This window comes from Athene cunicularia (genome assembly GCF_003259725.1).
Source record: "Athene cunicularia isolate RWA chromosome 1 unlocalized genomic scaffold, athCun1 chr1_part1, whole genome shotgun sequence".
Classification (NCBI taxonomy): Eukaryota; Metazoa; Chordata; class Aves; order Strigiformes; family Strigidae; genus Athene; species Athene cunicularia.
Genome location: NW_020799091.1, coordinates 69,776,786 through 69,803,825, shown reverse-complemented (window position 1 = coordinate 69,803,825; position 27,040 = coordinate 69,776,786). Strand labels below are relative to the sequence as shown.

The 27,040-nt window shown below is 37.7% G+C and overlaps 1 protein-coding gene across 2 annotated transcripts in view; it reads left to right on the top strand.

The window, feature by feature from the left end:
- Positions 1–317: 317 nt before the first annotated feature.
- The window catches only part of UBE3A (ubiquitin protein ligase E3A), a 51,232-nt gene continuing 24,509 nt past the window's right edge, over positions 318–27,040 (top strand). The window contains exons 1-5 of one of the 2 annotated variants that reach the window (XM_026857741.1): positions 318–525; positions 6,084–6,151; positions 13,362–13,508; positions 14,134–14,252; positions 17,623–17,667. In XM_026857741.1, the coding sequence (XP_026713542.1) occupies positions 14,233–14,252; positions 17,623–17,667 (65 nt within the window). In that variant the 5' untranslated portion in view covers positions 318–525; positions 6,084–6,151; positions 13,362–13,508; positions 14,134–14,232. The remainder of the gene's footprint in view (positions 526–6,083; positions 6,152–13,361; positions 13,509–14,133; positions 14,253–17,622; positions 17,668–27,040) is intronic. The other variant, XM_026857751.1, reaches the window with a different exon arrangement.

The window sequence follows — 27,040 nt, the reverse complement described above, 5'->3', positions numbered from 1 at the left end:
GTAGCTATACCAGCTGGTGAGACGTTTCTTCAGGAAAATAATTTCATAGGAGAAATATAAGAAAGATAAAATCAGGTACTGTTGAGATCCAGGATTCATGCCTGGCAATGTAACACATGACCAAATAGCACTTTAAATTGCTATTTTTGAATAGCTCCACCTTCTTGTGGCTAGGAGTGACAGAACTTATTGACAAAATAACTTACTGGTTGCAAAATTACGTTCTAAATTAAATATTACCATAGTGTTCTGTCTCACAAATACTCTTATGAATGAATATCTTAAAGGAAGCATTAACTACTTCTTACTTTTAATAGGTTGAGCCTGCTTCCCTGTATTATGCAAACTGCTACATGGAGGAAAGGGGTGGAAGTCAGTCTTTACCGATACTCTTTCCGTTACCATCCTGCATGGTTCTTTACCCATGTTTTACAGAGTGGTGAAGAATTAGGAGAAGCTGCAGTTGTTCAGCTGAGTGGAACTAAATGGGTGGCTTCCCTCTGGACCCTCACTTCGCTGTCTTAGGTAAGAGGGGTGACCTGATTCTTTTGAAGCAACTTGAATTTCCTTAGAACAGAGGTATATGTGTTTTAAGAAAAACTTCCAGTTAGTGAAGCAGAGGTTTGGCCTCTTTTTTTTTTTTTGGTAATCTGATGGCTTGAAAAGGATATTCGCAGTGTGTTGCTGTTCAAGACTTTTAATCAAAAAGTGTTACTGTTTACATCCATTCAAATAGCTTTGGAAACATGCTCTATGTTCTTGTACTTTACCTTTGAGAATCATGCTTGTGTAGTGTGTCAACAGTGGGACTGTTCCAGAGGTGAATTAGAGCGGTGATGGTTTAGTACAAACTTGAACAGATGTACCAGTTGGCCGCTTGATGTGGAGCGTACTACTTTTTTTCATAGAATCACAGAATGGTTTGGGTTGGAAGGAACCTTTAAAGGTCATCTAGTCCAACCCCCCTGCAGTGAGCAGGGACATCTTCAACTAGATCAGGTTGCTCAGAGCCCTGTCCAGCCTGACCTTGAATGTTTCCAGGCATGGGACATCTGCCACCTCTCTGGGTAACCTGTTCCAGTGTTTCACTGCCTGCGTTGTAAAAAATTTCTTCCTTATATCTAGTCTAAATTTACCCTCTTAGTTTAAAACCATTACCCCTTGTCCTATCACAACAGGTCCTGCTAAAAACTCTGTCCCCATCTTTCTTATAAGCCCCCTTTAAATATTGAAAGGCCACAATAAGGTCTCCCTGGAGCCTTCTCTTCTCCAGATTGAACAACCCCAACTCTCAGCGTGTCCTCATAGGAGAAGTGTTCTAACCCTCTGATCACTTTTTGTGGCCCTCCTCTGGACCTGCTCCAACAGGTCTGTGTCTTTCCTCTGCTGGGGACCCCAAAGCTGAACACAATACTCCAGTTGGGGTCTCCCACACTTCTCTCGATGCACTCCAGAATACAGTTGGCTTTCTGGGCTGTGAGCACATATTGCTGGATCATGTCCAGCTTTTCACCCACCAGTACCCCCAAGTCCTCCTGTGAAGGGCTGCTCTCAATCCCTTCATGCTCCAGCCAATACTGATACCAGGAGTCACCCCAGCCCATGATGGGGACCTTGCACTTGGCCTTGTTGAACCACATGAGGTTCACAGGCCTAGCTCTGGAGCTTGTCCAGGTCCCTCTGGATGGCATCCCCTCCCTCAGACGTGTCAACTGCACCATTTGGCTTGGTGTCATCTGCAGACTTGCTGAGGGTGCATTTGATCCCACTGTCTGTGTCACTGATGAAGACATTAAACAGTACTGGTCCCCATACAGATCCCTCAGGGACACCACTGAGGGTCACCGATCTCCGTCTGGACATTAAGCCATTGACTATTACCCTCTGGGTGCAACCATCCAACCAGTTCGTCATCCACCAAACAGTCCACTCATGAAATCTGCATTTCTCTAATTTAGAGAGAAGGATGTTGTGGGGGAACCATGTCAAAGACCTTACGGAAGTCCAGATAGGTGACATCTGTAGCTTTTCCCTTGTCCACTGATATAGTCAGTCTATCATAGAAGGCCACTAGGCTGGTCAGGCAAGACTTACCCTTGGTGAAGCTCTGCTGGCTGTCTCAAATCACCTCCCTGTCCTCCATGTGCCTTCTCGTTCAATCCTTGTGTGACATAATTTCAGAGCTGTTACCTTAGTAACTAAATAAGACAAAATTGAAGTCTGTCAAAAACTTAAGGTACAAGAAGTTAGTTTGAAACCCAGTAGAAGTTCAGGCTTGATGGGCCTTGAATTAACCAGTGGGATCACAAGCAGAAAATCGTGGAACTTCTGTTTGGGTTTGGTGGTTGTTGCATAACTGGCAGTGATTAATCCACATGGTTTGGTTTTCATTCTACTGTCCTGTGAGGACTGTGTCAGGACTTCTGCTGTCTTGACCAAGGTAGAGTTTAGGGGTGGAGCTAGTTCTTCATCTCTCCTTCACAAAGGAGACCACGCTTTTACTCCCTTTGGTGGACCCCTTTTTGGACTTGTTGATACTTCCTTGATAATCATTACACCTAGAAACTGGTGAAATGAAGAGATTGCAATGAGAAATAAATACCCCTTCTCCTTTACCTTTAGGACTTGTGTGCAGGGGAGGCACAAGAGCTATCTGTAACACGTTGCCAAGCTTGCGTGGTGCTGAGGGATGCCAGACTTGTTTGGGCAGCCAGGCTCTGGCGCTACTTGTGTACTCCTGCTCTGGTATGCTCTGTGGGACTCAGGTTGGAGCAGCTGCAGTTCAGCAAACTTGGGGTGTTAAGAGTGGCTCTTAAAGGAGCTGAACTTCTGAAATGGACTGCAGGTCGAAATACTGCAGGAAATGCTACTGTAGTTGTAGACAACTTTTTATTTTGCATTATGGTTAGTCATGTGTTTGAACTTTGAGTACTTTAATACTTAAAATATTTTGACTTTGCAGTGTGGTATTTTCTTGAAAGGTATCAAAAACTTTTACAAAACCAGATAGTACTGAAGAGGTCTATCACTGCTTCAGAATTTCTGTTTCAAATACGATGTTTTCATCTTTCTTATTTGTATAGCCATATTCAGATAATGATTACTTTTTATTTCCTAGTGAAATCTAGTGAAGTCTTGGTGATGAATATTGTGGTTTAATATGTGTATATACCCATACCCTATTTTGTTTTTAGAAAGTCCAAGGTATACCAGCATACACTGGCTGCAGTAACAGCACCTAGATATGTTTCAGCTGTTGTAGCAAAGCTTGCCTATTGTGGACCACAAAAAGACATATATACATACAGTCCACACAACCTGCAAGTCCCATCCGAGTTCAAGGACACGGGAGCTCCTAAGAGAGCGTCTCACTTCTCAGAAATATTGGTATTCCTTGGTTGGGGAAGTTGAGCTCTTTACATTGTAAGGTGGTGATAAATACTCCATTTGCATGGTTCCTATAACCTGAATATCTTACTGAAAGAAAGAATGTTTGTGAATACCTGTTTTTATTTGGCTAATGTCATTATATTAAGAATGTCAGTCATGGAAGAAAATTATTGGTTTTTGAACTTACCTATTTGAAACTGTGTTAGAGAATCTATAATACTAGGTAAAATATCTACCGTTTTCTTTAGGGTAGCACTCATAAATTTTTTCTTCTCCTGTCTCATGACAGTTATTGGAAAAAAAGAAAAGTGGAAAACATCGTTTAAGCACCTGATAGAGATGATTTCATTATGTCTTTCATCAAGCCAGACATAAGTTGTAAAGAATTTTTCATAATTTATAATTAATTTTTTAAATATTTTGCAGTTCTGTGTGCTAGAGTTTAGTTAATTCAGTAGCTTGCCATTTTTGTTAATGTCATTCAGTGTGCTTTGAAGTCTCTTACTGAAAATGTATGACAGTTGTAAACAAGCAGCTCTTTTGGCTCTGGTCATGTGACAGATCAAGATTTTTTATGTTGAGTGGAAACAATAGTGCTAGCCATGCTTTTAGTCACATTTACCATTTGCATTTCTTTTGGCAGATGTGGCTTAATGCTAATTATTAAGTATACTAAGGGTGAATGTTGAAGCACATCTGACTTCATGAAATTATTTTTATTCCTTTCAGACAAGCGTTACAGATTCTGTATTTGATCTTGTTGTTGGTCATGTAGCCTTTGAGCAAATCTTTTTAGTAGACTGTTGATCTCCTCCTGCTCTGCCTTGGTGGTTGCTGGTGGGGGAAGATTGAGGAAAGAGAACTGGAAGTTCAGGAGCTTCAGTTTTGTGCTGTTGGAATTACTTGCTCTCTCTTCTGCTGCTAGCTATGTGTTATTAAGCAAATCCCCTGCCTTAATCTCTTCTTCTATGGTCTTGTTTCTTCTGAAATTGTACTGTCTTAAACGACATAGCTTCAGTTATGTTGGGAACCTTTGTTTTCCTTTTTTCCTGTTGCTGGGCAATAATCTTAAGATCCTTGATAGATGTATTTGTGATACTTCTTCATGCTATTCTTTGTGCTCTGCTTATACTCCATGCACACTGCAAGTTGGTGCTCTTGTACCTTAGAGGATAGTGAGTGAACTTTATATAGATGACATTGCTTTGTGTGTGTACATGAACAAATATATACGTTGGCATTTAAGCTGGAAGTCCTGTGATACAAGGTGTGATTGGTCATGTTAGTCAGAATACGTTTAACAGAGTTGGTTCAATGGCGTCACTGTGAAAGAAGAATTATTCTTTAATAGGATATAAGATAGATATTCTGGATTTCTGCTGTTGATAAGGAGTGGAAGTGCCACTCCTGAACAGGGAAGTCATCAGTTACTGTCTCATTCTTCAGATAAATGTATTCTTTTTTTTTTTTTCTTCTGAATGATAGTAAAGTTTTATTGACACAGTTGCATAACTAACTCATTAATCCCAATTGTACATAAATCCACATAATTACAGTAATTGTTTGTTGAAATAGCAATCTTTTTTCATGAAACGGGTAGGATGCCCTATTTAACTTTTTCTTTAAACATAAGAAATTGTGTACAAACTATTAGTGCTGTAGAGCTTTACCAGCAGGACTGCGTCAGTCCAGGATCATCCCATTTCACATCCCTGATAACAAATTGGGCCTTACTGGTTGGGTTCCCTGTGTTTTGACATATTTTAGGACAAATCTGAATGTACTTTTAAGGTAACCAGATCAGGATTTCCTTTGTGGGAACTCTGATCTGTATCAGAGATCAGCCTAGATCAGCTGCATTGGATTTGTTTGTTCTTAATAGAGTTTTGGAACCAAGAAATTAAGTATTAAACCTTCATGGTACTGAAAGTGTGATACTGTGTCAAATGAGCAACTTTCTGGAAAGTAATTACTAGATTCTTTAGTTATATGCCTATATACCTATTTCTGTCACTTTTTCCCCTGAAATTGGTTGTGCTAGGTGTTTGCTGAAAATGTTTGGTACATGTTTTAGTCATGTGTCCCTTGTTAATTATGGCTTCCCTGAAAACGAATGATTTATAGGAATTCTCATCAAACTCCATCAGTTTTGTGCAGCCAGGACAAAGATGAGGTTCTATCTGTGACTTATTTGGAGTGTTGTGTTTTTATAATTATAAATACCAATTCATCTTTTTTTTGTTTTTAAAAGGGGGTGGGGGGGAGAAACATTGCCAGAATCTTCCAGAATGAAATGCATATTTATAATGAACTGGATGAATGGAATTGTAAAACTCCATTGCATCACTACAGAGGAAAGAATAGGACACATTCTGTGTATGGACATTCTGCTTTTGTAGTTTCCCTAACATGCTATGTATTTTCTGTTGTGTTTTTTATGGGGAGTATGATTTTGTTTGGGAGGTTATATGATTTTGTTTTCCATAGTCCTGGGAGGAACAGGGAGTTGAACTCAGTGATCCTTATGGGCCCCTTCCAACTTGAGATATTCTGTGATTCTATTCTAGAATTCTGAGTATATGTTTCTGTTGGTTGCAAACTTGCAAATAATTGAATGGCCATTCTTGAATGTATTGCTTTGAAGTTGTATGGAGCATAGTGCAAAAACTGAAATGTAATGTTTTACATTATAGGTACAAGAACTGTAGAAGTCTATTTTAGAATTTGAAAGAAGTTGTTTCTGCAGCTCTGGAAAGATATGGTATGTTTATGTTTTCACTTATATTGTGTGTATGCTTATAATTATAGTAACAAATAATTATACTTTTGTTGATTAAAAAAAAAGTTGAAGATAAGTCCAGGAAGAAACACATGTTAATTTTTCCTGTATTTCTTTTGACTGTGATATTAATTAGGCATATTTTTATAGAGAACAGAGTTATTTGATTTTTCTTGGAGAAAATAAATACTGATTAATTAAAAAAAAAAAAAAAAAGAAGAAGAAAATAAAACCTGATGAATTCCCTTTTTAATTTGTTTCACAAGCTCAGCACCATGTTGCTACCATTCATCTATTTCTCCATGGATGGATAAGAATTGCTTCTGTTACTGAAAGTTGGTGGGGTTTGGGTTTTTTTTTTTTGCCTTGCTCAGTGTATTTATAGTGAGGCTTGTACAGTTTTTAGGTATGACTTGAAATGTAAGTTCAGAATTAGTAGAAAACATAAGCAAACAACAGTGTAAGTCAAGTTTGCAAATGGGAATGTTAGGAAATACAGAAATGTAACCTTCATAAACACCGTTAACATGAGCCCATGGCACGTGGTATCTCTTCTTGTCTAGGCTCTTAAATATCTAGCCAGCTTAAAAATATGTAAATGTATTACATCAAGGTTGGAGTCTTAATTTGTAGTTAATTTCCATTTTCTAACTTTATTCTGGTGTAGTCCAGTGGAGATACCTGGTAGTCGAGAATAACAGCACCACTCTGTACCATCTCAAGTTCTGTAGTTCTGCAACTGTGTACATAGAGAATTTTTGAAACTTTTTGCATTGCTACATTCAGAAAAACAATTAAGTTTATTTTTTTACCATATTAATAGGTCTGTTAATGTATATATAAAATTTTTATATATACATTATAAAGTATATGTATATACTTTACATATATATGAAGGGAAGAACTCAGTAACTGCTGATATGAGTTTAATACGCCATGGGTTTGTCTAGATTTTTCTTTTGAAGATACTTAACATAGGAACATAGGAAGTTTTGAAATCTCAGCCTTGCAGAAGGGTTGTTGAGTGTCTTTTAAGTTTAGTAGGAAGCTATAGAGAGGAGCTAAAATGATTAAATCTAAGCTGAAACTTTAAATATAGTGTATGCTAATTAAAAGTTCTAAATCTCTTAAAAAGCTATAATGTTACATTATCACAATCCAGATGTTCCTGAGAGAATTGTGTAGATTGGTCCTTTACTCTAGCAGGCATCTGGCAGGTAGTGTATATTCATTTTTGTACCCACAGCACCACTGGGACCACCCACCTGCTTCTTGCTCTCCAGTTTCAATACCAGTTGTGTGTATGATGGCTCTTCTTCAAACCTAAGCCATTATTTCTTTATTGCCATTATTTATGCTGGCTGCATTTTTTCTGAGTGTTTAACTGCTTGCCACTGTATGTATGCATAGAGTCTTTATAATGGTATGCGCTTCATAAATTGATGAAGAATCCCCCTGCAATCTCCCCCCAAGTTGTGAGTAATGAATACTAATAGAACATCAGAAAAGCTGAATGTTATGCTACAGAGTTGCATGATTGCTTGGTCTTAATATAAACTATATATAAACAAAAGATGCTGGTGACACTGAAGAACCTGGTACAGAAAGGTACTTTACATGGAAAGCTGCATGAAAGATGGGTGGCAAAAGAAAGCAAAATAACAGGATAAACGGACAGGTGGAATAAAAGTTCAAATATTAAAGCTGAAGTGAAGCTGTAGAACTTAACCTGTTTGGAAAATAACTTAACTTGATACCTAGCCAGTAAAAGGAGAGCTACTAAAAGAAATGTAAATAGATTATTTGATTTTTCCTCCTGATGGAGGAGGGGCTTTCCATTCATAACTGTATATCATTTTGGAAGGAGCCTGAAGTAGCAGGCATAACTGACATAGAAACAAATGGTCCTGCTGCAAAAAATAAGGACATGTATAGTGGAATTAAAATCAGATGTGGTCTAAGTGAAAAATGCAGAAGGTAAAGATAATTTCAGGTCTTCCTCTCTTTTACAAAGGTGAATAAAGTAGATCTATGATCTTACTGAAATGTCAAACTAAAAAACAAATGTTGAAGGGAAAATCTGATGTCCACAGTTGTGGGGACAATTGTAGAAAATGAGCGTAACACACAGGCCTTTCGCTTTGGGGCAAGAGGAAGGGACGGGAGTAAGCACTAGACCTTTTCTGTTACTAGGTCATTTGTGGAGTATTGACATCAAGGCAAAGTTAAGTATACAGATATTGCAGGGTAAAGCTTTTATATAAATCTGTAGTTTATCTCTGTATATTGAGATGCACCAAATTCTGCCTTTATTAAATTCAGTAAATTGTGGGTTTACTGAAGTTTACATTTCACAATGAAACCAGCTTTAATTTGAAGATAGTAGCAAATTCAGATCCCCACCCCAGATAATGTATTCAAGTGTTAATTGTCCTCACTATCCTGCATGTTTGTGTTCTTGCTCTAATTTGAATTTCTCAGCCTTCAGTTTCTGGTCATGTGAGGGATTTATATGCCGCCTTTTTATTTGGAAGACCTTTTTATGTATTCTTTCTGTGCTATGAGAGGACTTGATTTCTTCCAGTATCCATATTGATTACCTTGATTAACTCTGAACATTATCTAGTCACAGGGTACTTTCTCCTATATTCATGCTGTCTTTGTGGCGCTTTTCAGAAATATTCCAGAATAGCAGAAGAATATTGAATAATTGAAGAACTGGCCTCAAGTTTTGAACATGTCTGAAATACTTTTTGCAGATGAATGGACACCTTTCCAGTAACCCTTCATGAATAATATTTGTTGTTCAACTGTAATACTGAGAGCACGTGTGTGTTTGCTCATCAGTTGTGACTGCCTTAGTCACTTAGATTGGCACTTTCCATGAATAGAACTCCATTTTTTTGGTCTTCTGTGGAATTTTTTTTTTCTTACTAGTTGAATAGCTTGGTTTACCAGGCAGTGGAAGAAACATTGTATGGATACCTTACTACTGTTTTTTTGCAGCTCCATTAGGATTTATGTGATCAGGTTTTATTAGTGTCTTTTATTTTACTTTAGGATGATTGATAATTTGACCTGCTGTTAGTTGCCTGAAGAAAACTTCTGGAATCTTATGTCTTTCCATATTTTCTGTGTTGGAAGCAGCATGCAGGCAACAAAAGTAAATGTTTCCAACTTTACCAAGAAATTAAGTCTCAAACATACCTATTAGGTTTTTTCTTTTTTTTTTCCTCTCCTGCAAGTGACAGTTAAGATGGAACTTAGGGATTTGGTGAATATTCTACGGTTTCCTTCAGGACACTTGATTCAATCTCAAGTTAGAAAAGGCCTGCTTTCCTATTAGTTGGCAGTTCCTTTTTTGAAGTAGTTCACTAGTTAGGGTAGTTCTGAGGGCACCTTTTAATGTATAGATGACTGTCCATTACATGATGGTACTCAAAAGTCATTCTGGAAATGTATCACATTCATTTTGGGGGGATTCAGAGGGATGTTATCTTCTTGAGGAGGTAGTTATTTTTAATTAAGCAACTCAAATTCTGTCACTGAAAGGGAAGGAAGATTGTGGTACAGGGTGTACTACTTTGTACACTCCTGTTTTCATTAGAACATCTGTCAAAAAGGGTCTCTTAAAAATTTGGATCAAAGATTACTCAGGTGAATACTTAAAATTCTTTTGTAAGGGACACTTAAATTCTTACAAATGCCACCTCCCAGGGCACCTATTCTTCAATAAGGTCAGTAAGAAGTTATAGTTTAAAGAAGAAAAGTGTTCCTCCTGCCAGAGATCTTACTAGACCTCAGATACAGGGTGTCAGCAGCCAGATTGCTATGCTGCCACAGAAAATGAACATCAGATAACACAGGGGAAGTAATAGCTGTAGGAAATCCATGTAAGTAACAACTTTCAATTAAGTGATTTGTAGCTACAGGTTTTTGGCTTATTTTTGATTGCTGACAAATAAGTACTTAGGTTCTCCATGGTGTGGTTTTAGATTCTGTATGTTAAAGCTAGGGACCTTCTTGGCTCGTGTTTGTGATTCCAGACTTTCAAGATTAAATGAAATATGCAAAGAGATCTCATCAGGCTATGCAACAAAGTTGCTTTTAGCACCTTTTGATGCATCTGAACTTGTTTTCTGACTTCTTTCTCTGTACTCATTATTTATTTCATCCCTCTTTCTGAGTTGATAGGAACATTCTTTTCAGAAAATCTTCACATTTGCCACCTTGAAGAAATGGGTGTTATCTCAAACTGCTGTATAAACTATACTTGCCCTGTTCCCTCTTGATGAGGGCTACTCCAAGCCACACAAGGTTCTTCAGATACATGGTTTGAAGGCATGGATTTTGTATATTGTCTTACTAATTATAATAGGGGTTGTTGCAGTCCTGGTTGAATCTACCCCTTGTAAATAGTCAATAGGCAGATATAGATGTCTTGGTACTGAAGCCTGCCCAGTCCCAAAGAGCTAGCTAGCAGCCATCTTGGGTTTCTTGGACATACTCAACAGGCACAAACTTTGTTTGATACAGCTGCTCTGTGTCTCTGTGAAAGCCTAAACTGTAAGCAGTGCTACTTGTGAGAGTGAGGACCAGAGAAATTAGCTGGAGTAATGTCATCTGCTCTGGGGTTGCTGTTCCTACCTTCTAAAAGGTGAATTACATCCAGAGGTTTTTTGTGTGAAGGAGTTTCTGTGACAGAAAAGCAGTTGATTTAGGTCAGTTTCCTGTTCTTCATAATGCCATTTTCCAAGGTGTTAGTATATTCATCAGTGTGGTTTCCCTTTTCTGATCAAGTAGTGCCCTTTGACTCTCTTACCAGGTTTATTTTTCTGCCTTGTTTGGATCCAGAATTCAAAATGTCCTTTGTTCAAACTAGATTCAGAATAAGGGATCTTTGATGTCAGTCTCCTTAACCACCCACCCCATGTTTCAACATGCTGGTCTCTTTGCCAGCAGACAGTACTCTGATGCATGAATGAGTAAGGTTTTAGAAAAATGAATTCTTTCATCTGTGCTAGGGAATCCTTGCCAATCATATTCTGTCCCACAGGAGTGTCAGCAAGAATACGTGGGAAAGGTAGGACAAGGAGGGAATGGAAAGGGAAATGATTCATTAAGATTTCTTGCTCCTGGATTGTAGAAAAGTAGCATGAGATTTTTAGACCCCAGTACAGTAAATCTAGTTTTAAGGTGTCTTGTAACAGATTAGAAATGCTGCAACTACCAAATTTGCAGCTCTGATCCATGATAAATTCAATTTGTTGATACACATTTCACTACAAAACTTGATTGGTTAACTTTAGCTTAGTGAGATTCATGCCAGTTTGGATACTGCCTCTCTTCATAGAGATACTCTAGATATTATGTTCAGTGATGGGGTAAATCTGACACAGATCCAACTCTGTTACTCAGTCCTGGGTACAAACTTGTCTTGGCCAATGATTGTGGAGCTGCCACCTCAGTGTGTGTTCTTTAACATTCCAAAATCTGATGTTTTTTTGAATCCAGCAACAACACTTCATGTGTTTCTTCACTGTTGACAATTGTGTTCATGAGTTCTCTCCTCCCATAAGAAACAGCAGCAGGTAAACCCTTTACTAAGGTTGCTTTCAGCCTGTTGTTCTAATGTGCTTCCATTTGAATGGAAGACTGCAGTAATTAGCCTTTAGCCATGGTCTGGGTGGTATAGGACACAAGTCTAGGTAGGGCGTGATTGATTTGGTGCACTCCAGAACATGAGTTGGTACTTACAGCAGTCAGGCTGCAGGTTTCCCAACCCATGAAGCATTAGACATTACACTACTGTCCTCTTTGACCAGCAAACTAAAAGTTACTTGGGCAAAGAGCTAGAAGCAGTGTTAATTTCTAAATTAATTTTCATAGAGCCATTTCATATCAGTTCAGAAAGCAGCAAGAATTAGATTTAACTTTAGAAGAAAGCACTGCCTTAAAATAGGCATCTCTTTCTTTAAAGCTAGGGCTTGGTTGAAAGTAGACATTGTAAGGTCTTTATCAGAATGCCATAAGCAGTGTTTCAAGGTTTCTTAGTTTTGCATCAGCATCTTGGTTTTTGCTGTTTGTCTTTCTGTACAGCTGATGGTCAGCAAACATTAATTTGAAAATCTTTACCCTGTTTGTCATTTAATGTTGACAGATGAGGAACCTTTCCAACTGGCTGTTATTCATTGTACTGTGTTCCTGGCATTGACTCAGTTAAACTTTGACAGTTTACATCTGTAAAACATAGGTACTAGAGAATCTCTGTTTTATTCCAGAGGTATTCAATAGCTTTCTGCTTTTTCACTTCCTTATATCAACTGCACTTGAGTTTAGATGAAAAGACTCAAATATTACAGATGTTAAAATAATTAAATGACACTTCTCCTACCTCAGAGAATGTACCTGATAAAACTAATAAACATCATTCCAAAACTAATACAAAATTTATTCTGTTGCAGTTAATAGCAGAATAGCAAATTGTAGTAGAGTGGCAAAAGTCAATGTTTTCTCTGACAAACTTCAGAAAATCAGACGGACCTTGCTTTTACTGATCAGTGATTTCCTATCTTTGACAAGATAAAATCAGCATTGAGAATGCTTGATTGTTCATCAAACCTAAGACCTTACTGAAAGACTCTTGTAATAGGTTGGACTGAAGCACAAAAGCTTTCTTTACCAAAACATTTAAAGCTGTCTGATGTGCTCTCTTAGTATTTGCACCAGATTATGGCTGTGGGTGTTGTAGAGAGCTGCGGGTGTGCCGTGCCCTCAATAGCTCGCTAGCCTTTGTGCACCTTGCTTCTGTATGAGGCTTCTGCTGCATGGCAACCTACAAACGTGTGGTTTCATCTGGGTTAGAGCCACAGGAATAAGCTTCTCAGATACTGTACAGAGGTCTGTCTTCATAGCTACTAGTTGTTTAGAGAAAGTAAGATAACTTTTTGTTTACTTAATACAGTCATAATACTTAAATTTTAGTCAAAACTTTATATTAACAGAAAATGAATAATGCTGTTTGTGATCTGACTCTCCATCAGAGGCCTTTTTTCTTTACAGTCTTTGTCCAGTGCACCTAGGAGCTTGGGTGGGAGAGAGAATAGGATGAATTAAGTGTTGGAAATATTTTATCAGTTAACTTTAGAGTAGATAATAGTAGTAGGTAAGAGACTAACTGGTTCCTTTTCAGCCATGGAAGTAATCAGCTGGGGTGGTCCCAGGGCGCTCTGGGCACGAGTATTGCTGAGTGATCATTGGCTGCCACCTGCGTGACAAAGTAAAGGACCAACCCTTCAATTTATACCGGTGGAGCCAGATCACAGGAAACAATTGACAGGTAAAATACACTTTTGAAAATTTAAGGGAGAGGAGAGAGTACGTGTTGTGTAAATGGAGCAAAGAACCTAAAAGGTTGGTTACACGTAGCAGAGGTTGCTCCTCTGAAACGTTTACACAGCTTTAGCTTATTTCATTTTGGGGAGAGGCATGCAGCAAAGCACAAGTTACATGTTGGTCCCCTGGGAACACAGATTTTCATTAGAAACTAGTATTAATTGAGTTGTAGCAGGGAAACAACTACTAGAATTTTGTTGTAGTTAAAAACCAAAGTTCGTATTTATGCATGTGCTTCCAAATCTTTGAATGTTAGCTGTCTTGACGCTGGGTACTTTCCACTGGTCCAAGAGATGGGGTTTGAGATTATTTTTTTTTCCTTTTTTCAGAGAGGTTAAAAATAAGCTGATGAATTTTCAGGTTCACCAGCTGAGTGTACTGTAGTGAGTTACTCTGGAAGTCTTAGAATGCCATTCAAAAATGAACTAATTTTTGTGCAGTAGGTCTTAATCTTGAAGATAAAACAATGCTTAGCATGAATATTTTTCTTCTGGTTTATGTTTTTTTTTAGTGGACTGGCTGAAAATAATTTGTAAGGACTTTTAACTAAATTATTTTTACTTATTTAGAGTTGTTAAGCTTATGCTTAGCCCAGCGTGATACAGGACTGGTGTGACAACTTGTTTTTAATCAGTGACTCAAAATTGTGATCACCCTGATGTCACCGAATGGCCACAGCTTGTAAAAGGTAAGCATACAGTGTATTGTGTTTCTCAGGATCGTTTTTAGTGTAATGTTTATTTTAAAAGTATTTAATCTGTATGGCCTGAAGTTAGTTTTATAAATAGTATTAAGGTATATTGTTTAAGATAAGTCAGCTGGCAAAGTTGACTTAACCCTCTTGCTTAGAGTGATTTCAAAGCTCACTTGTCTCTGCCTACTTTTTAAAATAGGAGCACTGTGGTGCTCTGCCTCTTAAGAGTAATACTATCCCTTAAAAGTCTCTGGTGATTTTTACTGTCCTACTGGAATTCTGTCTAAATTGTTTGGCATACTTATTTAAGCAATTTGTTCTTTTTCTTTAAGTATTTGTCCAGGAGGCTTGATGATGTTAAAATTCGTAGGCTTGCTTACCTTTATTTTTCTCTCTTTGGGAGGGACATTGGAGGTAAAAGGAGGGGCTTGCAGAATGGAGAAGTTGTTCTCTGTGTTATTGGAAGTGAGCCACCATTTGAATTTGCTAGCTCATACTGCAGTATTCAGATTAGTTGGTGTCTTGTGATCAGTATCTGCGATCTAATTCAAAGCTGAAATTTATAAGAGCATTTGCTCTGAGATTTTCTCTGAACAGAACTCTTGTTTCAGATTTTAAGCATGATGAAAGGACGTCCTGCCATACTATATAGTTGTTTTTCAGTACTGTTGCCTGCTCAGAGGAATAACAAGGTATCTTGTTTGTAAACAGTTGGGTATTGCAGAATAAATAGCTTCTCAGCAAACAACTAAAATTCCTGTAATTAAATTGATCTCCTGTGTTGTTTTAATGAGTACTGAAAGCTCATTTTATTTGGTGCTTACATATTCAGTTGAAACCTTTTAAATTTGGGTTAATAAGTGAATTAATAGTTCTGCAAATCATCATTATGGTATGTTATAGAAAACATTAAGCTGAAGGAATTTGATCCCTGTTTTCTGTAGAACCACATACCTTAGAGGACTAAACCTTTTTTGACTCAGGTTTTATTTTTTCTGAACTTTACTGAAACTTTGTCTTCTCTTATAGTTTGTCTTACAGAAGAAGCCTTTTCTACAGAGTAGCATGTACTGAACTGCACTGTCTGTTCAAAGACCAGATAAAACTCACACAAATGATAAGGATAGGAAAAGATTTTGCATCCAAAATGTGGTTACATGTCTGTACTGCAGATCATCAGGTTACCTTTTTTCCATGCAAAGTTTAGATGCCAAACCGCTCTTTTTCCTGTAATTTTTCATACCGCTGTGTATTTTAAAGCCTCAAAGTGATTAATACTTCTGATGTTTTTATGTTTTAACACTACTATTTCATTTGTATTTTCATGGCAACTTAAAGCCTTACTCTTACCCAAAGCTTCATTGTGTTGTATTTCCTATGACTAAAACAAAGATAGCAACCACTTCAAACTTCCAAGCTCTTTGCTATCAGTTTCTGAAGTCCTGTATGTGAATAGAGCTGCTAGTCAGTATGAACATAAACAATCTTCTTCCCACTGCTCCTCAGATTTTATGGTTTCTAGCACTTAAATGCATGTGTGAATCATTGGGAGAAGATATACCTGGGGTTCTTTTCTCTCTGCTAAGTATTTAGTGACTTGTTTTGGTCACTGAAGTTGAAGGGAAATTAATTTTTGATTTGTTTTGCTGTTGAATGTTATTGCTGTTGAGATAGTCAGCAACTATCTTGTCAGTCCTGAACTTTAATGAGCAAGGAAAACATCATTTGAAGGGAATAAATAGGGACCAAATTTTGAGACTGGGCAGTTTTTATGTTACTTTCCAGTTAGAGGGTATTTATATTTTAAGTATGATTATAAAGTTAGTTGGTCGTAAGTTCAGAATTCTGTCCCTACTGCTAGTTGAATTTTATAACTTCGTGAAATATAAACAAGTAACTTCCTGTGTTCTGAATCATCTGTCACTGCATAGTATCTAGCTAGCCTAGGAATTTTAAGTTTTTTGCCAGATATGCTTTCTAGGCACTGGGTCTTAGTACAGTTTGGTAAAATACAGAAAGTTGCTAAGATCTGGTATGTCAGTAAAGGAACTAAGATTTTAGTAGAGAACTCTGAGAACAATCCAGGCTTTAATAGGAGGGACTATCCAGTAAGGTAGCACAATGAAATATAGGAAAAAAGGAAATGTTTCAAGCTACAGGTGGAGATTTCCAGTAGCATTTAGAAGAGTGTAGTCAGTCATATAGTAAATAACAAACAAAGATTGTTTTTTTTTCCCAGCATAGCTATGGCAAAGCCTACTTAGCTGAGCTAACTGAAGTTCCCTAGCAAACTGCTGAAACCTACGAAGTGAGTTCCATTTGCAGATTTTAGCTCATTTCTGTTTTGAAAATGCTCTGTCATGAAAGACATTTTTGGTCATGTAAGTTAGAGTTTTACTGTAATGACTGTGCTCTATTTCTACTCCTCACACAATAAATCCAGCATGGCAGTTCTGGTCAACTGTACCAGAACCTATCTATACCCAAAGTGAAGGTTGGATAAGGTTCTTCATGATATGATTTTAAGGCAGCTTAGGGTGATTGAAGTCAAAACTGCCTTGTCTCCTGGCTCATCTGGCTACAAACTCACTGGTTAGGGGGAATTCCTAAAGGGAGGAAAAAAAATAATCAAAAAAAAAAATTAACTTCTTCAGTGCTGGCATAAGAAAAAAAGATGGGAATGAGGACGAGCTAAACAGCTATAATTTAGCCTACTTCATATGGAACTATACCCCTTAAATTACTCTGTAAATTAAGTCAGAGGGGTTATCAAGATGAACACGGGTGCTGCTTTTGTGTTCAAAAATGCCAGGCAATAAGACCTAACTGAATATTACTGGCTAACCTGTTAGCTGGAAGAAGGAAACAGAAAGCTGTTTGTGAGATTGTCCATAAATTCAAGTAGAGAGAGGGGCATGAAATTTGTTTTGAGATTCTGTTGAGACCTACTTCTGAGCTGCTTCTTATGAGTCCAGCTGTTCAGAGAATCTGTTTGTAACAGATGATCACTGATAAACTTTGAGTACACGTTTTGGTTACAGAAGTGGTTATGAACAATTAGCCCAGAACTGGTGTGCTACGCAACCTGAATACGGAAGTGCTGCCAGCAGAACTCTTCTCTAATGTCTGCTGTTGTGTAAGCTGTTGTGTACCTAAGAGAAATTTGGCTTAATTACATTGTCAGGTTTTATGTTATAAACTGTCATCTGGAGTTTGGTCAAAGAAATTAAATGTGCAAGTGCATAAAAGTTGGTGCTTTTAGGGCAATAATACATTATCATCACTCTCCATCTTTCTCAGCTCTTCATATTATATTGACTTAAAACAACAAACAATGCTTATGGTTTTGTACCTGTATTTTCAGATCACCAGGAGAACCTCACTCTGAAAACATTGAAACTAGCCGAATGTAAGTAAATGAGTGGATGAGTTTGATACATCTTGTTTAAACAAGTTTTGAACGTATGTAATAGTTACTCTTGCACCTTCTTAAAAAGACGACAACAAAAGCTGAGTAGAACTGTGGAATTACCATAGAAAATTTCAAGTTAGAATTTTGGTATGGAAAAGTAATTTTAAGCCTCTGTAGAAAATGTGGTGTGTGTTGGGTTTTGGTCTGTTTTTTTTGGGGGGGTGATGGGGTTTGTTTTTATTTCTGGAGGATGAATGGGTTGAAGGGAAAGTTCGGAGGTTTAATGTGAACCAGTAGATGGTAGCATAATACAGTGTCAGAAATCTTCAGGCCTATATTGAGACTTGACAGTAGGGGTGTAATTTCTACCTGCTATTCACTAATATCTTGCATGAATTTGAAGACACTTCAGTACTAAGGCACAACCAATACCTGCTGATACCTGTTGTGGCAGATTGATTGCTGAACTAACAAGAAAAAAAACAGTCTGACCTAATTTGGCAAATGTGTATACTATTTACTTCTAGAAACAGAAAAATATCTTTCTTTCACTAAAGTATTCATGTAACATCTTGCTCACAGTTCTGAACCTTGTTTTGATCTCTTCATTAGCTTAGAAGCCAAGATTAACTAGAGGTGAGATTGTGGTAGGCTGAAATGTTAATTTCAAATTCTAAGGGGTTGCAGGAATAAGAGGACCATTTTAAAAAAAGAAAAAAATTATTTGAGAATTTATTCTTCTGTGAATTAACAAAGATTCTTTTCTAGCTATTCAAACCATCCTATTATAGAACTCAAGTAGGGAAATATCAAACTCTACTTTTCTGGTTTACAGCACAAGTTCCAAAATAATAGAGGGAGTTTAGCCCAGTAGTTAGGGTACTCTCTGAGGCTTCAAAAGATGTGGGTTCATTTCTCTTCAGCTACAAACTTCTTCCTTGACCTTAAACTGTCTCCTTGACACCCTCCCCCCCATATGGTCTACCATGTTACTCGCTGTGGGCTGAATGCCAGTTTCAGGATGTTTTGCAGACTAGGGACATGGTGTGAATTGCTCAAGGACTTCTCTGCTGTAGCTGTCCAATTTGGGGAGGAGTAAAGCTGAGGTGAGGCCCTCCACACTGGAATACATACCTAACCTTAAAAGTGATGAGAAGGGAGCAAGGAACACTTTTTCCGTGTGTTTTTAGCAATTTACTACAGTGAAGTTTTTTCTTGCATTAGCGGGAGCATTCCTTCAGGGACAAAGAATTTGCTTCTCCCTTTCTCGTGCTGTCTGTTACAGAAGTGCTCTCTTAGGAGTACAGGTTGCAGGGATCCAGACCTGAGAGGTGATTGACTGGCTGTCACTACATGGCCATGTGTTAGAGACAGAGGTTACAGGACAAAACCCCTGCCATAGTCTTTTCTCCTGCTTCAGTAGCAGTCCCTGCTGCATTGTGTTTTATTGGCCCTGCATCAAGTTGAGTTGTGTTCTTGTGTTTCCCTGGCCTAGCCAAATGGGGGAAATCAGGCTGTAGACTGGCTGTAGTTGAGTCTGGGTGCTGTCAGTTGGACTACTACTTCTTGCACATTGTAGGAAAAGATGTGTCAGAAACAATCATCTTTACTGATGTGAAACAAAGGCTCTATAAGGACCTATGATAGATCAGAGGGAAAAGGCAGTTTTCCTTCTAGAAATCTGACAGGGGTTTTGTTGTGTGTGTTCTATCCTCCTTAAACTGAACCTGAAAAAATAGTCTACAATAGCATGCTTTTCTGTGTGAAACCTGAATTTTTTGGTGCAGAATGATAATCAGTTGCCCTGACTATGTAGATTTCAGGTTTCTGTCTAAAAGAGCTGTAAGCCAGTCAGGCTGTAGGGATTCATATACTTGACCAGTAGTTATACAGTATTAATGCATGGTTTTCTTGCAAAACTACATTTTTAAAAACTGTATCACAATGTGATTGCCTATTACAAAGAATTTATGCAATCCTCTACATAGTTGGTCTTGCTACGTAAGGTGGAATGGCAGGCTGTATAATAGTGTTAAGTGTAAGCCTACTGTGTAGCTAAAGTAGTTAACTATGTTATTTACTTGCCTATAATTCATTAGTAAACGCAGGGACTTAAACAAGTGTTTTGTTATTTGCACAATGAATGGTTAAATTGGTTTTGCTTTGGTTGGCTGATATAATTGCTTTATATGTTTCTGTGTTTTGCCTTGCAAACATTTGTACCAAGAGCATGGTCACATGTATTTCACGTGTGAATTAAAATGAATTTTTAAAAATTACTGACTTTTAGATTCTTATGAAGTAAATTCTTCCATGGATAAGTCTTGCTTATCCCAAGCTTTTCAAATTCTGACTATACAGGATGAACATCTTGGTGCTAGCTCAGAGTTAGGAGTCCTTTTCCTCAACGTACGTTCAAGTCTTTGAATTTTTAAGATCAGTGTCTTCTATCTGCTCCAGTCACAGGTCTGCATTAATTTTCAGCTTTCATTAGTATAACTTTCTTAAAACCTCTTTAGTGCTAAATTACATAATTTTTGTTTAACAATAACTTGACTTCTTATCACTTCATGTATTTTCACTCGGTGTATTGTCTGTCACATATCAAGGCAAACTTTGGGGTGTTTTGATGTGATGTTTTTCTGTTTGTTCATCTTGCTGTTTCTGAAGATGGGATGCTTTTCAGTTTTGAAACCTCTCTTTAAAGTTGTTGAACACACACACGTACCCAATTTAAAGTGTTGTTATGGTTGTAGTTGATGTCTAGTTATCTCACATTGATTTGATACTGGATTTCTTTCCCTTGAAAGAATAGCAAAATAAAAATTCTGGTGTATTTTGAGACTGCTGCAGAAAAACAAATTATAACCATTGCCAATATATACAGTAACTATGTAAGAATTAGTGTTTCAGCACAGATACTTTCAGATGCCATCCTAGTGCTTTGTAGACATAGAAGGCCTTAAATTACTTTCCTCATAGCTGAACACACAGGTGGGTTTGCATAACATAACAGTGGGACATGGTGATCATAGCCTCTATATCAAACCTTGCCACATACAGGTATTTTTGTAGTGTTTGCTGCTTGTTTTATTGCCATTCTTGGAAGAAAAAGATGTAAAAAATATCTTCATGTACACCTGCAGCCTTGCACTATGTTATACTGTGATCTGTCTGGGATGAATTAAAAAACATTTTCAGAGCCTCTTGCAATGCATCATTTATCCAGGCAGTGATTCCCTTAAGGAAAGTTAATGAGTTAATAAGACTGCATTGACTCTACTCAAGAGTTATCATAGAATCGTATCATAGAATGGTTTGGTTGAAAAGGACCTTAAAGATCATCAAGGTCTGACCCTCCTGCCATGGGTAGGGACACCTTGCACTAGACCAGGTTGCTCAAAGCCCCATCCAGCCTGACCTGGAACACTTCCAGGGAGGAGACATCTACAACTGCTCTGGGCAGCCTATTCCAGTGTCTCACCACCCTCACGTTAAAGAATTTCTTATTTATATCTAATCTAAATCTGCCCTCCTTCAGTTTAAAACCATTGCCCCTCATCCTATCACTGCACTCCCTGATAAATGAGTCCCTCCCCATCTTTCCTGTCGGCCTCCTTTAGGTACTGGAAGGCAGCTATAAGGACTCCCCAGAGCCTTCTCTTCTCCAGGCTGAACAACCCCAACTCTCTCAGCCTGTCCTCACAAGTAGGTGCTCCAGCCCCCTGATCATTTTCATGGCCCTCTTCTGGACTTGCTTTATTACTGCTTTCTTAAATTTAGCAACTACTTAAGTTAAAATTAAGTGTCTTGTTTGCTTCCAAGAACAAAAGTGCAGTAAGATAAGATGAACAAATTTTATAATTATTTGAAAGAAAATGAAATCCAGATTCTGCACTAGAAAATGTAACTGAAGCAAATGTATTGTAGACCTTGGTTCCCATGGAGCACAGAGTTAAAATAAAACGAGAGTTTAAAAAGATACTTCTCTCTGGAGCTGCCTAATCCACAAATGCTAGGCAATTCTTAAACTGGAAACTCAGGTGTTTAAGTCTTTTGATCCATGTCATTTGTACTTAGTTTCTGCATGATCATGGTCATCCTTCTAGGACAGTGTCATGCAAAAGGAAAGCATAGTAAAAGAATGCTACCATGGAAATAGAACTTGAAGTATTCTGCAGTTTTTATTTTAGTAACTTGAACACAGAGTTGTTTGTCCCTTTTCTGTACTTGTCCTCTTTTCTTCAAGTTATGCAAGGAGAGTATAAGGTTGATCAGCATTTAGGTCTCTTCTCTGCAGATCGGTCTTACGTGTTGCAATGGTCAGTCCTCTATATCAGTATTTTTGTCTGAAATAGTTTGTCTCTTACGTTTTCTCCTGAAACACTCCAGTGGTCCAGAAGTAGACAACTGGAATCAGTGTCTACGTGTTACTATCTGTATCTTCTGATATCTCACTGCAGTGCTAATATTAATCTCCTTGCTTTGGTTAGGCTGCTGACAAGAATACAGTGTATAGATTTCATACTTAACGAATTTTAAGCTCGTTCAGCAGAGTACAATGTGAAGTTTAATTGTACTTGCTTGAGTGCCAGGACTTCTTTAACCAGGGGAAAACAATATGGAAGGTACTAAATGATATGTATTTTGCTTAATATTTGATAAAATATTTGTTACTTGTTTTGTCCTGAATTTAGGAGACAGACTGAAGGATTCCTGCAAGTATGTGAGGTTACTGTCACTTCTTCCCAACAAAGACAAAGTTGGTCTTACTGTGGCCTCACAGCCAGTACAGAATATTAGAGTTTAGGAGTCCTTACTTGTCTCAAAATTTTGTTTTAAATTATCCTGTTGAAATATTTTGTGTGGTTAGATGTGATTATTCTTTGGAAGTTTAGCAGCAGCTAACAGTTGTGTACTTTTTTCTTTGTTATTCCTAATTAAAATTTATTCAAAGAGTGAGGTGTTGCAAGTTTATAGCCAGTTCTGAACTTGTAATAAGTTTATTTGGCCAGTAAATCAATTTACTTTTTCTTTGTAGTTAAATATATGGGCTTTTTTACGAAGGCTAGATATCTTCCTGCCTTTTCAAAAGGCACTGATTCTGTAATCAAGATCATAATATTTAAAACAGTCAATTATGCCTACAGTCATTACTATTCACATATGTTGATTGCCTACAATAATTGCCTAATAATTGTTTCCCCATAATCAGTTATTTAATGGCTTCAGGCCTATAATGTTGGGGGGGGCAGGGGATTTTTCCTGAAATTGCTTAGCTTCAAAAGCCAGGGTATAATTTGATGCACTATTCATCTCTCAATTTTATGGCTAATTGAATGTTGGGGGGATCACACAGGTGAAGGAGCACTGCATGCCTTCTTAAGAAGGACAGATTGGAACCAGGGTGTGAAACCAGTTGATCTGTGGAATGGCATTGTTTCTGTAGAGAGATAATAACCTGGAAATGGTATTAATGAAGGGTGTTTTTCTAGTAGGACTGTAGCAAGGTAATTTGTCTGTGAGACCAGATTAAGTGGTATGTGCTGACCATGTTTTGATCCCCTCTTTTTAGCTGTCTTTCTGCACTGCTCTGTAAAGCCAGGACAACTCTTCTCAGGTTCGCCCTTCCTGAGGAAGTGCTGATTTTGCCAGCACATGATGTTCCTGGAGGACTGGATCTAGAATACCTGGTGGGGAGGGAGGTCCCTTGGGTGAAGTCAGTATGGTCCAAGGGGTTTCACAGTCCACACCCCAGCTATTGGGGCCCACCGCACAGGAAAGTATTAGGTTTGGAAAAGGCAAGCTTCATGCATGCGTGCATTTGCAGACATATGTTCGCTGGAATGCCAGTGGTTAAGATGGGCAAAAGGTGTTACAACAGTGCCAGAACAGAGGGCTTGGCTTCAGCTCCGGGTGGAGTGTTTGGCGTGCAGGCCACTTCAAAAAGGTCTGTGCGGACACTGCTTTTACTGGAAGCTTCTCTTCTCTAGCACTGCTTCCTTTACTCTTAACTAAACAGAAGCAGGAAACCAACATGTAGGCCTTGAAAGTGAAACTCAGAAAGCAGTCTTAAACTTCACAAAAGTCCATCCATAACCCACACTTTTTTCAGTTTTTCATCCTGCCGATCATAGAAGTGTGGTATAATTGTTGCAGGTGTGTAAGTCTCTTTATGCTCCTGTCTGTTAAGGCATTTACTAAAAGCTGTTTTGCTATTAGTACTAAAAAAACCTGTTCCCTGGTTGGTTTTTTTTTTTCCTATCCAAAAGACAAACATAAAATTTCCTCTAGTTTAGATGCACATTGTTTTGTCGAGTTTTTTGCATTAAGAAAGAAAACGGCTTATAAACATTTTGGCACATCTGTATTCCTAATACTTTTCTTAAAACAGGATGTTACAAGTTTTCATGTACTAAAATTGGCTATCTTGGAGTGATGTGAGACTTCTGTGTAGAAATAATATAAAAGTTGTGTCCCAAGCAGAAACCATTCAGAAATATGTCATTTCATACTGATATTTCTAGCCAAGTATGAAACCTTCATACTTACTTCTAAAATTTAAGTAAACTTAAAGTTAAAATGATCCAGTTATGCAGATGCTTTTAACTTCAGGCAAGTTTTGAAACGTGGATGAAAATTCTTTGCTTTGTAGGTGAACTTTAAAGAATTATATGTCTTATTTTTCTAAAATTCCTTAAATGTTTAAACTTCTGATTTTTCTCTGTCACAAAAATTTCCTTTATGTAGCATTTCTCAGTATTTAGTTTAAGATACTTGGAAAATGCAAGTTAGATGCAGTTAAATAGGAACTTTCAAACCAGTGCACTCAAATCTCTTGGTTTGTATACGTTTTAGACATTCAATTACTTTACGACCCAAAATGCAGCCCAGTGTGCCTTTAAGTATTTAGAAGGGCAGAGGCTCAGTGGTGCATGTTTCTAGTGATACTCCACAGTTTTGGCAGCATTTAAATTACAAATGCAAAGTACTTATTATCTGGCTTTTTATTAGTTAAAGAACAATTTAAAAGCCTAAAGGCATTTTTTTCTTTACTACAAAAGTAAGTCAGTAAATACTAATTTATTTTTAAATGGAAAAATGTGCTTGTGAAATGGTTGGACTCTGGGGAAGGAAGATGACATCTAGTTTAGGTGCCTCTCCTCCTCACTGAAGTACTGTCTTGCTTGAGGAGGTTATACAAGGCCCACTGTGTAGGAAGTTATCCTTAAGGCATAAGGATATGCCTGCAATATATGTCTGTGAAATGTTTACAACTGCAGCCACACCAGTGCAGCTTCATACTTGGATGTGCAACAACAATGTGAGTCTTTGCAAACATATATGCAAGTCAGTCACTGCTGCCTTAGCTACACTAGCAGGTGTCTGTGTGCTAATGTGCAGTAAACTAGTCATTGAGTTTAAAAGACACCAGTTACTCTTTAGATCCGTGTATAGGAACTCCAAGGGATCTGCAGTCTTAACAGTATAGTGTGGGCTAAGAATAGAGACAGGTTTTGTGTTACCTTGCTTGATGAACCAGTTCTTATGCCTCAGGCTGAGAACTTAAGTTTTCTGCATACTGGATGAGAAAGAGATCAGGTTTTCACCTCTGGAGAATGTAGAATGTATGCTACACGTTTTTCTGGCTAATAAAGGAAACATGGGCTGTTGGCACTGGACAGTGACAGTAATTTCTCAAGTACCCCAGTGGGAATGTGGTGTGGAATATCTTGCCATTCTGTAAAATCACACGCTGGCTTACTTAGAGCTGCATTCTCGTGGATGGACCTCAGTGAGGGTAGCTCTTGTGGAAGGCTTGGTAAATTCTGTTCTTTCCTTTTAGGTCTGTACCCTCACTTTAAGTCTCCACCTGTTTTATTTACTTAAACACTTTATCTGAGACCATGTCAAAAGTTTGCAGAATATCTGCCAGGGAGAGGTGAGGAGAAATTCTAATACTGTTGTATTCCAGTGCTGTTGTACATTGTATTGCTTGCTTCCATAGTTGATTAAATAAATGTAACTTACAGTTAGTCCTTCTGTCTCTAATAGAATTTCACAGAACTTGAGACAGTGAGTCTGCACCTGTGAGTCAAAGTGAAAATGTCTGTATAAACAGCATTATTGTAGGCATGGTACAGTTTGAGAAGTAATTGGTAGTTAAATATTGAAAGCAGAAAATCTTGAGTCCCTCAGAAATTAACTGTTAGAGACGAGACTAAGCGTAGCTTTGTGTCCTGGCATCTCAGATATGACCCAATTAAAGTGGAGTTTTTAATATGATAAAAAGTCATCTTGATATATCAGTGTTTATACACTGAAATAACTGTATTCAAATTAGATGTTATGTAAGCTAGAAAGGTGTGCATGCCTCTAAGACTTAACAGTTTCTCTGCTTTGAAAAGCGTCTAAGTTCTCTCTTAGGGAACTGGTCAGCTTTTCATAGTATATTTAATCTGAATAACAGCTCCAGCTGCTTTGGGTAAATATATACACACTCCTAATATATATACACTTAGAATAGCTGTGAGAAATAATCCATAAAGCATTCATATGTGTAGTACATAGGGCAGAAAATTGTGGCAAAAAACGTGTGGTCTACATATAGACTGCAATGGAGAAATAAGATAGAAGGAAAATGCAAAGAGGGAGGATAAAGTTAAAATGATAATGTGTATGCAATAACTACCATTTTCTGTGTGCCATGGAAAACATGGCCAGTGAGAGAGAGAAGGAGGAAGATTGAACAAACAGTAAGTTTTGACTTGAGTTGAAAAGAGCTTTTGTGAAGGCGTCAAGGTAATGCATAGGAGAGACTGCAAGAGGAGTAAATAAGGAGCATGTTGGTGAGACAGGTGGCCATAGCTCAGGTGTAAAAGTTCGATATTAATAAAGGCTTTCACACTGTATACTTGATTGCAAATACAATGCATCACTAAATCTGAAGGTCTGAAATGTTTGAAAGTCAAGGATGATCAAAGCATGAAATCTTGGCATTCAGAAACGGGTGAAATCATGTACTGGTCTACGCTGTTTTAAAACACTGTTGGTTTATTAAAGCCTCTGTGCTAAAAGCTAAAGTATGAAAGACAAGATCAAAAAAAACCTTGTATTTTTATACATCTGTGGAGAGAGGCAGGTTTTCTCAAGTCTGCATATAAACATTAGAGAGGCAAGAACTCTTTCCATGAATCAGAATACAGCTATTACCTGTTTGTGCAGTAGTGGTTTTGATGATATTGTTGGTGCTGCTTTTTCTTTTTTTATGGTCTTTCACCTCTGTCGTAAGGTGCCAAACCTTTGTCCCCAAACCTTTTTCTTCAATAATTTTTTTTTTTTTTTTTTTTTTTTTTTTTTTTTTTTTTTT